The 16,243-nt window shown below is 40.0% G+C and overlaps 1 protein-coding gene across 5 annotated transcripts in view; it reads left to right on the top strand.

Annotated features, from left to right (window-relative positions):
• The window catches only part of LOC136883355 (uncharacterized), a 647,239-nt gene that overhangs the window by 356,112 nt on the left and 274,884 nt on the right, over positions 1 to 16,243 (top strand). For all 5 annotated transcript variants that reach the window (XR_010861242.2, XM_068229694.1, XM_067155608.2 and 2 more), the window contains 4 exons: positions 4,488 to 4,603; positions 4,687 to 4,782; positions 9,757 to 9,964; positions 10,304 to 10,490. Coding sequence is in view for 4 of the 5 variants with exons in the window: in XM_068229694.1 (XP_068085795.1) it covers positions 4,488 to 4,603; positions 4,687 to 4,782; positions 9,757 to 9,964; positions 10,304 to 10,490 (607 nt within the window). In the remaining variant the exon portion in view is untranslated. The remainder of the gene's footprint in view (positions 1 to 4,487; positions 4,604 to 4,686; positions 4,783 to 9,756; positions 9,965 to 10,303; positions 10,491 to 16,243) is intronic.

The raw sequence follows: 16,243 nt of genomic DNA, 5'->3' as shown, positions 1-16,243 counted from the left end.
GCGTGACTCTATTCTCGAAAATCTACATCACTTATTCACTATAATATAATTTCTCTCGAAGACAAAATTATTACATTAATAATAATGAAATCTCTAATAATGACCCCTACTATACGACAATATATTTGTGATCCACCCCGGGATATCACAAATCCATTCTAACATCATCACGCAACAAGTCCTACGCGTATAAAATTCTCGAAGATTCAATCCACCTACCGGTTCTCAAGTCTTGACTCAACTATCTCCGTTCCGCACTTACGTACACGGGTTCTGATTCAAAATGACGGGATCATTTTTCTTTTAAGACTGAAGTTCAAATATCACACGATTATATTCCAACAGATACCATATACGAGAATGTCTGGCTTCTGTGCGACGACTGTACAGCCAGAAAAATGTAATACACGTACACGAATATCCTAACATCATTATAAAGACTGATACATTTATCAGATGAAACCCTGAGAATTATTACTGCCTGACACACCTACTATAATTCATAAGTCCAATATCACATTACGCCTATCTAACCGGGGTAAATATATGAGGATCATCTATTGTCACTATAATATGGCAAAGTACTACGACTACACAACTGAAACAGACTGCAAGACTACAACTACATAACTATCCTTCTACAAAACAGATTATATTATACAATTGCGTCGACTTAGCTTATGATGTCTTCCTGATGTTGAACGGCTGGTCGTCCTCAATAATAATAATAATACAATCACAGGTGCCTTTCTCTCAGCCCATCGCTAAAGTTCTGCGGATGGAGTTGTGTTATAATGTCAATAATTATAGGAAAGTGATCACTTAGATGAGTGTCTTTGTGCGTGTACCACATTGATTTATGGACGATATTTTCGGAACAAATTGATAGTTCTACTGCTCTATTAGGGTGTCCTGGTGGAGATAGCCGCGTAGGGGAGCCATCATTTAAAATAAACAAGTGGTTATTTAAGACTGCATTAAGAATATGACGTCCTTTTGTTGTGGTATGGAGACATCCCCAGTCAGTGTGATGTCCGTTGAGATCACCTGCTATTATTAAACTGTCTTGGGCTGAAAACTGTGAAAAATAGTGATGCCATTGAAAGGCGTTACCTTGTATGGAAGGCGGGCAGTAGAGGTTCACGATAAGGGAATGTTGCACTCTAACAGCCAAGGAGTATGTGTTAGTAATCGTGTAAGGTATTAAAACGTTAGTATATGGTATTTGCGATGCAATTAGAGTGAGTACCCCACCGTACCCACAATCATCGTGTCATTCAACATTATAACCCTGGACGGAAAAGGTGGAGTCAGGTTTTAACCATGACTCTTGTAATATAATAATATGGGGATGATATTCTTGGATGAGAAGTATTAGTTCATGCTTTTTTTGAGTAATACTCCTACTGTTCCATGGCAGTATGTGCATCCTCCTCTGCTAAAAACTGACTAACCTTGTTAAAGAGGATTTTTAATAAATGAGCCCATTGAGGTTGTTCACCCAGAACGTCTGTTAATCGCTTGAATCTTGCAGTATTTCTGCTTGAACATTCTTGGTTAATCGCGGGAGTATAGGGCGATCAGATGAAGTCTGAGGACCTTATATAGGGGAAGCTGTGCTAGTTGACAGTTCCACTTGCACCTTTGGCGGTTGAGTCTGTGAAATAGATACCCGTGGAGCATGTTCCAAGATAGGATTGCGTAATATCGCGTGATAGCCTGCTCTATCAAAGCCTGGCAGGGGAGCTGGTCGAATTGGTCTTTGAATCACTTCAGTGAATTTTCGTTTACGAGGAGTCTCACGTGGAGACGTCGAATTGCTCGTACTAAGCTGTGGAAATAGATGTGGGACGTTAAGGGGAGAAAATCCTGTCGGATGGAGTTTTACTTGTGGTTCCTGGAAGGAAATATTGTCCACACACATCATGCGCTTGATTGCGATTTTTTGCTGATGAACTTCACATCTATCGGATCCTAAACTGTGATTTAGCCCACAATGTAGGCATTTACGTATTACATCAGAACATGTGTGAGTTTCATGATTCTTAGAGAAGTTACCGCATCTCGGGTATTTTGTTCTGCAGTTTTTGGCTGTATGCCCATATCGTTGACACTTCCCGCAGATAATAGGGTGAAAAATGAATGCCTGAACCTCTAGTATGACGTGAACAATAGTAACAAATTCTGGTAAAGTTCGGTATTTGCAGGTTAATTTTTTCGTTCCCGTAGGAACAAAGTTAGCTTGCCCATCAACTGACACACGTCGGTTGAGCCGTTGGGCTTTAACTATAGGAACAGGGGATTCAATGCACTTAATAATGTCCTCCTCAGTTAATTTCTTATCGACTCCCCGAATTAATCCAATGCGATACAAGCTGGATTCTTGAACGAAAGCTTTAAGTTTATGAGAATTCAAAATGGGGTGTTTGAGAAAAATGTCGGCATTGTCAGCTGAGTCAAATAGAACTTGTATACGCTTTGCACCTTTCGGTTTGATAGATGTTATACCGACAATTTTACTATCGTAGAAGAGCCTACCAAGCGCCATGGGATGAATATTTCCAGTGTTTTCTCATCAGCTGACTCAACATAGATTACGTACGGACCGCGGTACCTTGAATAGTAGTAAATCGGATTAGTTATAACAATCTTGTCAGATTGTATAGTGGATGAAGAGTTTTCACCACCGAGAGCAGGTGTGATGACACTATTATTGGTTGACCGCACTGTTTCTTCATGATCAGTATTACTAGGAATGTCCATGTCCGGTGAACGGTTAGTACCGCCACCCCCACTATCGAAGAGAGCCATACATATACCGTAATGCTTGCACTATGGAATACCGCACTTGCCGCACACGACACAATTAGGAAAATGGAACCGCACACTACCAACTGTTCGAAGCGAACTTCATCTTGTCAACAACTGAATACAGATTTCTGGATCGATATTTTAATCAATTCTCTTTGCCAAAGAAGCACACCAGAGCACTCTGGTGACACTCTGAGACACCAAGAACAGATTTCAGTTAGGAATGTTTCCGGAATAAGGCCAACAGATGTCACAAATGTCTCCAATATGCAACCTTGCATCCCGGCGTACCAGTCCGCTTGTGGAGTCGTGGCCCAGCCGCTCGAGCGCGTACCAGTCCGCTTACGAATGCATAGGGGTTAATGCTCAGTGTACTCAGACTTCTAAGAACAACACGGGTAGATTCCATAATATTCTTACAGAGTACTTTCTTTCCTGTGCACAGAAGATTACTGAGAGCTTTGTGCATTGTAGGGTATTTACGGTTTATTCTCACTTTTGTGCTGGCAAGTAATTAACAGAGTATCAGTGGAATAAAACTGTGAACTATTTTTGTACCTTATATTCATGATGGAACAAAATTATCATCTAAATATAAGACCCTTATGCGGGAAGAGAAAATTAAAGCGACTGAAGAACAATGAGAAAACACACATGCAGCAAAAAATTACCTGTGCTATTTAAGGTGAGAAAAACCTAAATTGTGACATTTTGAAAAACCAAATTAAAATTGCAGATGATTGCTTGAAAGGAAGAGTATCACCAAGTGTGGAGACAATGATGAGTAATTTCAAGGCATCGGATGGTTGGTTTGAGAGTTTCAGACAACACCATGACATGAAGCTGATACGAAGACAATAACAGATTAAAAAGTAAAAACCAAAGAAGGATATGAATGCGAATGGTGTTGCCTTTGAACACATTGAGGAATGCTCAACGTGTGTGGACACGGCTGCTGAAAATGGGAAAGCAATTGTGGTAATTCTCTTCTAGTCGAATAGCAATAACATTAGAAAGCTTGGAAGACCTGCTTTATCATGGAAGAGTGGCTTCATTCTTTTAATGGAAGAATGAAAAGTTAGCACCATAAGGTCATATTTAGAAAATACTGTTTGCCATTCGAAGATCGGTTTGTCAAAAGCTAGCCTATCCCCTCCACTACACGTCCTACAGATCAGGGTGTAATTTACACACTGACATCCTTTGATAGGAAGTTTGTGTTACAGTCACTAAACTCTCCCAATGTTCCTGAACTTATTAGGCAGATTAATGTCCTTGATACAGTTAACTAGGTCCATCATGTCAGATGGAAAATTCTCCTTGAAACAATGAGTAAGTGTTTCACTGCACAAGCTAGTGCTGATATCGTAGCAGAAAATGTTCATGATGATCAAAGTGCATGTGATATTGCTGACAACAGAAGAGACGCATGTGTTGAGTAACCTTCAGGAATTTGTGATTGCGTAGCTCATGGAACTAATGTAGGATTTGAAGAAGTCATGACAATACAACTAGGAGAGTATACAACCATCTCTCTGTAAACTGGAAATCCCCATCAACAGGTAGTTTAGACATATTTTACTGTAAAATAACACATTCCACTGCAAAGAAGAACAATCTTGACATTATAAAATTCATTTCCTGGAGAATTTATTGCTGACTGTTGTTAATTGCAGGCGAGGCCCTGTACGTGAACGATGTCCCGACGATACCTAACGAGCTGTTTGCTGCCTTCGTTCTCACACGAGTGGCTCAAGGGAACATTGCTAAGATAGACCCATCCCCAGCGTTGGTAAGCGTCTCTCGTCTTTCTCTAAAACTGACTGTTTCTTTCTTATCTCAAGGTAAATTAATGCAACATCTTTCTGTTTTCAGAGCATGCCTGGGGTTGTTCAATTCCTTGGAGTTGGTGACATCCCTGGTAAAAACGAGTTTGCCCCGCCTCTGCTCAACTTAGGCCACAAGGAGGAGGTGAGTTACCTCTACAACCACCTCTGTTCTAGATCAAAGCACAGTCAGTCGGTATTTAAGGGTGGCTGTTGCATTGCTGTCCAATCCTGGTGCAGTGAGATGATCCATCTCCAGGAGATTTAAAAGATGATATCGCTATGAAATGAAGCTTGTCTTCCCAGTCTTTACGAATGCTGTGACTGTCGTGCTGCTGGAGGACAGCGCACAAACATCTGTCGAGCAGTGTATCGTACACTACTTGGGAATGTATTACGTCAGTAAGGTAGCCTTGAGGATACACTGCAAGAAATATACCTACACTTACACATTGATGTGCTGCACTTCAAGTGAGGTTACTGGTATTTTTTTGAAGAATGAATCTTCCTTAGGATATTCTTTTTTATCACACATTTTACAAAAGTCAACACATGTGTAATCAAAGATGAGCTTATTGATTAAGATTGATGGGAAGTTATTTCCAAAGAGCATTCACTTGATGAAGTTCTTTTAGAACTCCAATTTACCAACAATTCTGATGTCACAATCTGTTTAAAATGTACATATTGGTCATACAGAGTAGTCTTATCTGTTGTCAATCAAGGTAAAATTTCTTTCATAGATGCATAGGTATTTTCTTTTTTTTAACCCAACTAAAATCCTTCATACTTTCAACGGGTGCTATCCATATTCCACTGCAGATTGCTAAAACATATAAATTTATTGGTTAAATTTTGCAACTTCTGGTGCAAGTCTGTTTTTCCGAATTTCAAAAGTATTATTCTAGCAACTGACGTAACAAAGCAGTTCTTAATCTTATGAGCCACAAAATGATTCTAGACAGAAATTACCTCAACTGTCTGCTCAGTACTGGTCGTGCATGAAGCAGAACAATGAGTCTCGAAAAATTATTTTAATTTATTTGTCAGAATATGTTCAACATTTCTACTGTAGCTTAAAATTCATGATCCACAAATTTGCAAAATTCTTTGAATCTCTCAACTCTGACAATGTACGCCCACACAGCAGCTGTTGTCTGAATAGTGCTGTGAAACATGTGAGCAGAACATCCAGTTCCAACTAAACCACCTACACTTTCGCCAAAAAATTAACTGAACAAGTCCTGTCCTGTCATTCTATCTCTTTTGATCAACTTTAGCCAATCCATTCTCTCACCAGTTTGATTCAGTATTCATCATTTGATCTACCGAGCTCGATGGCTTAAGTGCGGCCAGTATCCAGTATCCGGGAGATAGTGGGTTCGAACCCCACTGTTGGCAGCCATGAAGATGGATTTCTGTGGTTTCCCATTTTCACAACAGGCAAATGCTGGGGCTGTACCTTAATTAAGGTCAGGGACGCTTCCTTCCCACTCCTATCGTATCGTTGCCATAAGACCTATCTGTGTCGGTGCGACGTAAAGCAGCTGGCAAAAGAAAAAATATCATTTGATCTATCATTCTGACCTTCAGCATTCTTCAGTAACACTGCATTTCCATGTTTCACCTCCATACAATGCCATGCTCAAGACGACAGTCTTCAAAAACATCTTTCTAACCCCTATATCAATGTTTGAATTGAGCAAATTTCTTTTGTTAAGAAAGGACTTCCCTCCTTGCTCTATTGTGCATCTTATATCATCCTTGCTTTTGCCATCATTAATTATTTTACTACCCAAGTAACAATATTAATCTATTTCCTTTATAACTTATTTCCTAAGCTAATATTTCCTGCATCACCTGACCCTGTTCGACCACACTCCATTACTTTTCTTTTGGAGTTAATTTTCATCTTGTACTACTTACCCAAGACTGCCCAACCATTCAGCAATTTCTCCAGATCTTCTGCAGTCTCAGATAAAATAACAATATCATCAGTAAATCTCAGACTTTTAATTTCCTCTTCTTGGATTCTGATGACTTCTCCAAATTCCTTTTTCAGTTCCTTTACTGCTGTTCTATATAAACATTGAAAAGGAAAGGGAACAAACTGCAGCCATGCCTCTCTCCTTTCTGGATTGCTGCTTCCTTTTCATAGACCTCGATTTTTACGACTGCAGACTAATTTTTGTACAGACTCCACATTCTCGGTATCTGATCCTGATCACCTTCAGAATCTCAAATAGCTTGGTCCAGTCAACATTATGAAATGCCTTTTCTAGGTCTATGAATACCATATATGCGGGCTTGCCCACCGTAATTCTGTGTTCTAAGATCAGACAAAAAGTCAGGATTCCTTCACGTGTTCCTACATTTGTTCTGAAGCCAAAAAGATCTTCTCCCAACTCAAATTCAACTTGTCTTTTCATTCTTCTGTAAATAGTATGTGTTCAAATTATGCAGGCGTGAGATTCTAAACTAATGGTGCGGTAGAGCTCCTGCTTTCTTGGATATAGGTATAACAATATTCTGTCCAAAATCAGATGGTGCTTTTTCTGTACCATACATTTTGCCTGTCACCCGGTGGCCCCGGGTTCGATTCCCGGCCGGGTCAGGTTTTTTAATTGTACATGATTAATATCCCTGGCCTGGGGACTGTGTGTTTGTGTCGTCCTTAATGTTCCTTTCCTCACATTCAATACTTTACACTTCCACCATTTCCAAATACACACAGGTTCATAACATATGGTGCAAAGATCTTCTTAGGTCGACGCTCCGAATAAATAGCATTAAAAGAAAAATCATACATTTTACACACTAAATGATATAACCCTGCCATGTTGGATTTTTTAAAGGCAGTCAGTAATTCTGAGGGAATATCATCAATTCCTGGTGCCTTGTTCTTATTTACATTCCTTTAAGCTGTGTCATATTCTGACCTCAAAACTGGGCCTCCCATTTCATCAGCATCAACAGGCTCTTCCTTGCCTCGACACAGTTGTTGAATGTGTTCCTGTACACTTTCTATCTATATTTTTTAATCACCTGTACTTTTTTCTGCCCTCTTCAATTTTTGCATACTTGTAGTTCGACTGGTCATCAGTCAGGTCTAGTATCTCCTAGTTATTCACTGATTCTTAGTTTACCTTTCCTTTCTTCCTAATCCTATTTCAGCAGTCCTACTGACCTTATTCATGACTGTCCATTCTACCTATAATGTGTTTCCTTCAGCCTTTTCATTTTGTACTTGTGCAACATGTTCCTTGAAACAATCCCTCACACTCTTTTCTTTCACCTTATCTAGATCCTATCTCCTTGCAAATGGGGGACTATTTTACCTGCGGAATATTTTACTTCCAGAATATTTTACCCGGGAGGAAGCCATCATCGGTATATCATACATTCATACAGAGAGAGCTGCATGTCCTAGGGAGTTAGTTATGTCTGTAGTTTCCCATTGCTTTCAGCTGTGTAGCAGTATCAACATAGCTAAGCCATGTTAAATATTATTACAATGCCATATCAGTTAATCAACCAACTTTGAAACTTTTGGAAGACTGCTACGCCCCCTTTCATTAGTGTGGTCTTTGACACGCACAACACTCCCCACCGTGTTTCAGAGCGGAGGTCCCAATTAAATTATGTCTAGAGACATCATCAAAATTGCAATTAATGCTATCTACACAGAGAGCTACAGTTTTTTTATTCCACCCAAAAAAAAGAGCGACATGTTCTAGAAGATGGGCAGAAACCTCACTGCAAAGCTCTGTGTGTGGTGTTCAGTTTCAAGACAAGCGAGTTGGAGCTGTCACTAACTTCTGGTGAGGGTGAGTACCGGCACAGTATTACAGTGAGTGTTATTTACACACTGGGAGCCCTTCACTTTAGATACTTAAAAAATATCCCTAATCTTGATTTGAAGACCTGACAGAAACTGCCATTATTGATGGTTGCTGTTGTGACCCACATGGTCATGATCAGGAAGATGAGCGAATAAACGTGAAGGAAGAAGGGAGGGATATATTTCACTGAGCAGAGAGGAACCCATCACAAATCATGTCAGTGTTTTCCGGGCTTGTCGAGGAGCGTCTGATGGTCCCGACGTCTCACCAAAGACTGCGTTAGGCTCTGACTGACTTTGATAGCTGCGAAGCTCACAGTGGAATGGAGTGGTGTTGCAATTCCACCTCATTATACAGCGCAGGCTACGGTACGCGGTGCTGATTGGCTGTTCTTCGGCCGATGATTGACGCATTAAGGTGTCCGACGTATGTCGGCCTGCCTTGGCGGAGACAGTCAAATGATCACCCGTTGCTTTTTTTTTCTGGTCTGCCGCGGCCATCGTGTCCTCTAGGACTTAAAGCTTTCAGGACTGGAAACCAAGTTTTGTTCTCCTGTTCAGATGCCTGCTTACGGTTGAAGTTGTTAGTGTGCTTCAGGATTTTAATGACTTCGCTCTGTAGCCGGGCGTGATAAGGTACAGTACTTTGGTGTCGCTGTACTATGCGTCATGGCCTGAAAGCAGAAAGTGTTGAGCTACTGATGACCTTTCTGCTTGTGCCAACCAGCTATGCCTTCAGTAAGGTGGCGATGCTGCACAGGACCCTGTAAACATCTGCTGTGGAGAGAGGATGGCGCTTGTCTTTGGCAGACCAGAGGTGCGTCGGGCTGCCTAATTATTGGCCGAAGAACAGCCATTCAGAACCTCTCTTCGAGCACGGCGGACCAATAGGCGAGCAGCGTACGGTAGCCTGCACTATACAACGACATGGAATTACAACACCACTTCATTCCAGTGAGAGCTTCGCTGCAATAAAGTCAGTTTGAACAGTTGACAATGCCGAACGCAGTCTTCGAAGAAACGTTGGGACATTCACATGTTCCTGGACCACGGTCTACAGGCCTGGGAAACACAGACGTGATTTGTAAAGCCGACCGTGAAAGCTTCAATTGCTATATGATACACATCACAGTTTTGACCATAGTCGATCTTCTGCAGAACTTCTACCACTAAGTTATCTTTCTTTCCTTTTAGTCTCCTAATCAGACGTTTCTCTTCCTTCTTTCTGTAACTTTCACTCCCTGAGTGCGCCACATTAAGGTACCTCTGATGTTGCAGCTGTTCTGTTCAGGGAAGATTCTGTATGCTGGCCAGCCGGTGGGGATCATAGTGGCAGAGTCCCAGACCGTGGCCAATCGAGCTGCGAACGCGGTCCTTCTGGAGTACAGCGACGTTAAGAAACCTGTCCTGACAGTGAGAGATGCAGTGGCATCTGGGGATGCTAGTCGAGTCGTCATTCAGGCCAAGCACGAGCCAAAAACCAAAGGTCAGACACTTGTAATGCAATTTATTCAGTTGTTGTGGCAGACGTGTGAGTTTACTGTCTCCCATATTGCTTTGGCGTACTGAAGATGATTATTTACAGAAGTTAGGTCTTTCAGTTCTTATGACGAGTGAGTGATGTCTGCATGGCTGGGAGAATGACAAATTGATGTGAACAACACAATTAGATCACTACATTTAAAATCTTTGCTGTCTGCCATCAGAGCGAATATGATTAAGGGAGGGAAAAGAATCTCTTGTATTAATAATGCAGCCCACAAAAATGCACGGTGTTGTACTGTTCATGTCCAGTTTGCAGGTACGGTAATGTCCTGTGTTTCAGTGAGCAAAAGCGCCAAGCATGTGATCAAAGGAAGCTGGGACATAGGCAGCCAGTACCACTACACCATGGAGACGCAGAGCTGTGTGTGCATCCCCACAGAGGACGGGATGGACGTGTACCCTGCCACGCAGTGGATGGATCTGACCCACATCGCCATAGCCGAGGCTCTGGCTGTTCCTCAGAACAGGTACTGTCGTCATCAAGTATGGAATAAACTTACAATCGTATAAAATAATACCAATAATAGTAGTAATTTATTTAGTCATCAATCAGTCACTACTGATCTGTATTTAGGGCAGTCGCCCAGGTGCCAGATTCCCTATCTGTTGCTTTCCTAGCCTTCTCTTAAATGATTTCAATGACATTGGAAATTTATTGAACATCTCCCTTGGTAAGTTATTCCAATCCCTAACTCCCCTTCCTATAAATGAATATTTGACCCAATATGTCCAAGATTACCTTCATATTGTGATCTCTCCTACTTTTAAAGACTCAAACTTATTCGTCTACTAAAGTCATTCCATGCCATTTCTCTGCTGACAGCTCGGAATATACCTCTTATGATATAGATGTTGATTCCCATTCCCATAGGGTACCTAAAATATTTGTCCCGTATGAGTAAATTTATAATACTAATATAAATGGTCCGTTATTGGACATTATAAATTTTCTAGCTAACTCAATCCTGGTTGCCAGCATTTCGCCAACTGATGAACCCAACCTAGCACATGGGGGCAAAACGCTGGCAAACAGGAATGAGTTAGCTGGAAAATTTATAATGTCCAATAATGGACCATTTATATTGGTATTGCATACCACTTATTCGAGCAGCTTGCCTTCTTTCTCCCAGTACCTCCCAGCCCAAACTTTGCAACATTTTTGTAACGCTACTCTTTCGTCGGAAATCACCCAGAACAAATCGAGCTGCTTTTCTTTGGATTTTTTCCAGTTCTTGAATCAAGTAATCCTGGTGAGGGTCCCAAACACTGGAACCATACACTGGTTGGGGTCTGACCACAGACTTATATGGCTCTCTTTCACATCCTTTCCACAACCGCTAAACACCCTCATAACCATGTGCAGAGATCTGTATCCTTTATTTACAATCCCATTTATGTGATTACCCCAATGAAGATCTTTCCTTATATTAACACCTAGATACTTACAACGATCCCCAAAGGGAACATTCACCCCATCAACGCAGTAATTAAAACTGAGAGAACTTTTCCTATTTATGAAACTCACAACCTGACTTTTAACCCTGTTTATCATCATATCATTGCCTGCTGTCCATCTCACAACATTATCGAGGTCATGTTGTAGTTGCTCAGAATCTTGTAACATATTTATTACTCTACACAGAATAACAACATCTGAAAAAAGCCTTATCTCTGATTCCACTCCTTTACACATATCATTGATATATATCAGAAAACATAAAGGTCCAATAATACTACCTTGAAGAATTCCCCTCTTAATTATTACAGGGTCAGATAAAGCTTCGCCTACTCTAATTCTCTGAGATTTATTTTCTAGAAATATAGCAACCCATTTAGTCACTCTTTTGTCTAGTCCAATTGCACTCATTTTTGCCAGTAGTCTCCCATGATCCACCCTATCAAATGCTTTAGACAGGTCAATCGCGATACAGTCCATTTGACCTCCTGATCCAAGATATCTGCTATATCTTGCTGGAATCCTACAAGTTGAGCTTCAGTGGAATAACCTTTCCTAAAACCGAATTGCCTTCTATCGAACCAGTTATTAATTTCACAAACATGTCTAATATAATCAGAAAGAATGCCTTCCCAAAGCTTACATACAATGCATGTCAAACTTACTGGCCTGTAATTTTCAGCTTTATGTATATCACCCTTTCCTTTATACACAGGGGCTACTATAGCGACTCTCCATTCATCTGGTATAGATCCTCCGACCAAACAATAATCGAATAAGTACTTCAGATATGGTACTATATCCCAACCCATTGTCTTTAGTATATCCCCCGAAACCTTATCAATTCCAGCTGCTTTTCTAGTTTTCAACTTTTGTATCTTATTGTAAATGTCATTGTTATCATATGTAAATTTTAATACTTCTTTAGCCTTAGTCTGCTCCTCTATCTGGACATTATCCTTGAACCAACAATCTTTACATACTGCTGACTGAATACTTCTGCCTTTTGAAGATCCTCACATACACACTCCCCTTGTTCATTAATTATCCCTGGAATGTCCTTCTTGGAACCTGTTTCTGCCTTAAAATACCTATACATACCCTTCCATTTTTCACTAAAATTTTTATGACTGCCAATTATGCTTGGCATCATGTTATCCTTAGCTGCCTTCTTTGCTAGATTCAATTTTCTAGTAAGTTCTTTCAATTTCTCCTTACTTCCACAACCATTTTTAACCATTTCTTTCCAGTCTGCACCTCCTTCTTAGTCTCTTTATTTCTCTATTATAATAAGATGGGTCTTTACCATTCCTTACCACCTTTAAAGGTACAAACCTGCTTTCACATTCCTCAACAATTTCTTTAAATTCATCCCAGAGTTTGTTTACATTTTATTTACCATTTTCCACCGATCATAATAACATTTTTTTTAAACTGCCTCATGTCTGCTTTATCAGCCATATGGTACTGCCTAATAGTCCTACTTTTAAGACCTTCCTTTCTATCACATTTATTTTTAACTATGACAAAAACAGCTTCGTGATCACTAATACCATCTCTTACTTTGGTTTCTCTATAGAGCTCATCTAGTTTTATCAGCACCACATCCAGAATATTTCTCCCTCTAGTTGGTTCTGTCACTTTCTGAATCAGCTGTCCTTCCCATATTAGCTTATTTGCCATTTGTTGGTGATGCTTCCTGGCGTTTGCACTTCCTTTCCAATTGATATTTGGTAAATTTAGATCTCCCGCTACAATCACATTTCTTTCCAGGTTGTTTCCCACATAGCTGATTATCTTATCAAATAATTCTGAATCCATGTGAGCACTACCCTTCCCCGGTCTGTACACTCCAAAGACATCAAGTTGCCTATTATCTTTAGAAATGAGTCTTACACCTAGAATTTCATGTGTCTCATCTTTAACTTTTTCGTAGCTTACAAATTCTTCTTTCACCAGAATGAATACTCCGTCTCTTACCATTCCTGTACTGTCTCTACGATACACACTCCAGTGCCGTGAGAAAATTTCTGCATCCATTATATCATTTCTCAGCCATGATTTAACTCCTATTACAATATCTAGTAAATATATATTTTTATTTATTTATCTAGTCTGATCCAGGACACCCTAGATTTGCCATAAGACACAGAATAATACACAATAATAATTTTGAAGGAAGATAAAAAGATTAATATTTTAAAAAATGATAGGTTACAATAATTAACCATGTTAAATGGCATGAACTCCATATAAATGGTGACGAAGAATTGAAACGGAGTATTTGATGAGTGAGACGACTATCTCATCTTGTAGGCTTCTCGCTAGTTTATATTTTTGTCGCCATTTGACTCCTTCATTTACAATGCTTCTACAATTGAGCACTAACACTTTTATGTTATCGCTACTTGATTTCCAGTTCCCTGTTTGCTTAACACTGCTCCCTAGGCCACCCCGTTTCCCTGAATGTACCTGCCTATAACCCTTCTAAACAAGTTTCCTAACTTCCATGTACCATTGCAGTTTAATTGAAGGTCATCTGAGCGCAGATCCCTATCTCCTAACCACCCATTAGGATCTAGAAATCTCACTCTTAGTTTCCTACAGACCTACTCCATAGTTTCATTTAAATCCCCAATCACCCTCCAGTCCGTATCCCTCCTACACAGTATTGCACTGATAACAATCTCCGCTTTCTTAAACTTCACCCGTGCTGCATTTACCAGATCCCACACATCTCCAACTATGTTGGTACTTATATCAGCTTGCCTTACGTTGTTGGTACCAACGTGAAACACTACCACCTTCTCCTTCCCCTCCTCCCTCTCTTCAACTTTCCTCAACCTAATTCTTGGATAACACTCTGCTCCTCCACACACTTTCCCCATGTGTCTAACGATGGAATCCCCCATGACCACCAACATCCACGGCATTCGAAGAACAAGGTAGAAATAAAATGATACACTTCAAATTTTGTATTTTTCTCAGATATGGAAGTTGAAAATAGGTTCAGTTAAGCGTTGGTCTGCCTGAATGACTGAACCCACTCGGCTACAGTATACAGTAATGTAGCGATACTAATGTCAAATAAAGTCAAAGAAATGTTAATGTTTATTTTATGTATTGAATAGGTGGAATAAATAAACATTAATATTTCTTTGACTTTATTGTACAATTCAATACGGAGCAAAATATGAGAATTATAACATGTAACTTATGTCAAATATCTCCATTAATATCAGCCGGATCAAAAAACTGTACATGATAAAAGATGTAAAAATAGACAGCGAGTTCCTCTCATCGGTTGGCCGGCAGGCGCCTTCCGCTCCTCACTTCACTCGCTTTATCCGTGCATGACATGAGATAACAGTTAAAATTAAGAAAATAAGCTCGTTCCTTATGACAGGAGATGTTGTAAATTTTCTCCTGCTGCATCCACACATTTCTGACATTGTCTTAGGAAACCCCGATCCACACCCGTAAATTCATCAGCCGTGATTGAGGCTATTTTGTCTGCGAATACATTCTTTCAGTTCGTTCAGCATGTGAGAGTTTCTTCCATACACTTTATTTTTTAAGCTCCCCCATAAATAAAAGTCACAAACAGTTAAATCTGGGGACCGTGATGGCCACAAGTCCATATTAATAACACGGTCTTCAAACATTTCCTCATTAGCTGTATGTGCGGTGGCAGAGTCTTGCCGAATATATTCATTTAGACAGTCAGTTCATCAAAAAAGGGTTTGAGTAGGTTATCCCTGTATCTTTGTGCATTAATTGTACTGTGAAAATAGACAGGTCCTATAATTCTGTATCCATTCACTGCGCACCATCATTTCGTCGTGTAGAGGAATTTTGTATATGCGATAGTGGTTTTCTGTACTGTAGTATCTGTTATTCCGTGTCAAAACATACCCATGTAAATAGAACCATGCTTCATCAGAGAAAAATATTAAGCCTGGATCAGTTATTTCATCATGAACATTTCGCAACATCCAATTACAAAAACGTACCCGCTTATCGTGATTACATGGATGCAGTTACCTTGCATGGTTTCAACTTTACCATTTTTGTAGCTTTTTGAAACCCCGGCTTCTTGGCCAAGTCGTCTTGTAGGCGTATGTTCTAATCTTTCTGCCATTTCATTCACTTTTCCTCGTTAAGTACACGTTCTTTAACACTTCGCTTCTTATCGAGTAAAGAACCAGTTCCTCTCAGTTTTCGCACGGTCTCTCTATGCGGAGGGCGTACACCTCAAAATTGTGTTACAAATCGCCTAACGACTTCCCTGCAAGACCCTGTTTTCACATAATTATGGTACATAAATACCGCTTCCCATACCGTGTACACATGTGGAGGCATTATGAGAATTATACCCCGAAGAAACACTTTACAACTGGACCTGAACTGCTATGTAATGGGCGCGAGAGCTTCCTACCAATAATAATGGAGATACTTGTGATTATTATATTTTCAGAAATTTCCAAATATATCAAAAATATTAGTACTATCCAAAAAGCATACGTAACAACAAATACAAAATCTACTTTTCATAATGTCATGTCCGATACCCTTGTTGTAGTAATGGAGGTCATCATTGCTCGTGTGATCCTAATTGATGACGAGAATTAAGGGATTCGACTGACCCTAGAACTATATTACTCACCTGCCTGTATGTTTGTCCTCCCGTGTCTTTCTACATGTGTTACTTGATTTCACATTTGTTTCTTCGTTTCAATTATGAAAATATTTATATTATTTATT

Source organism: Anabrus simplex, chromosome 11 (genome assembly GCF_040414725.1).
Source record: "Anabrus simplex isolate iqAnaSimp1 chromosome 11, ASM4041472v1, whole genome shotgun sequence".
Lineage (NCBI taxonomy): Eukaryota > Metazoa > Arthropoda > Insecta > Orthoptera > Tettigoniidae > Anabrus > Anabrus simplex.
This window is presented reverse-complemented; position numbering and strand designations above follow the sequence as displayed.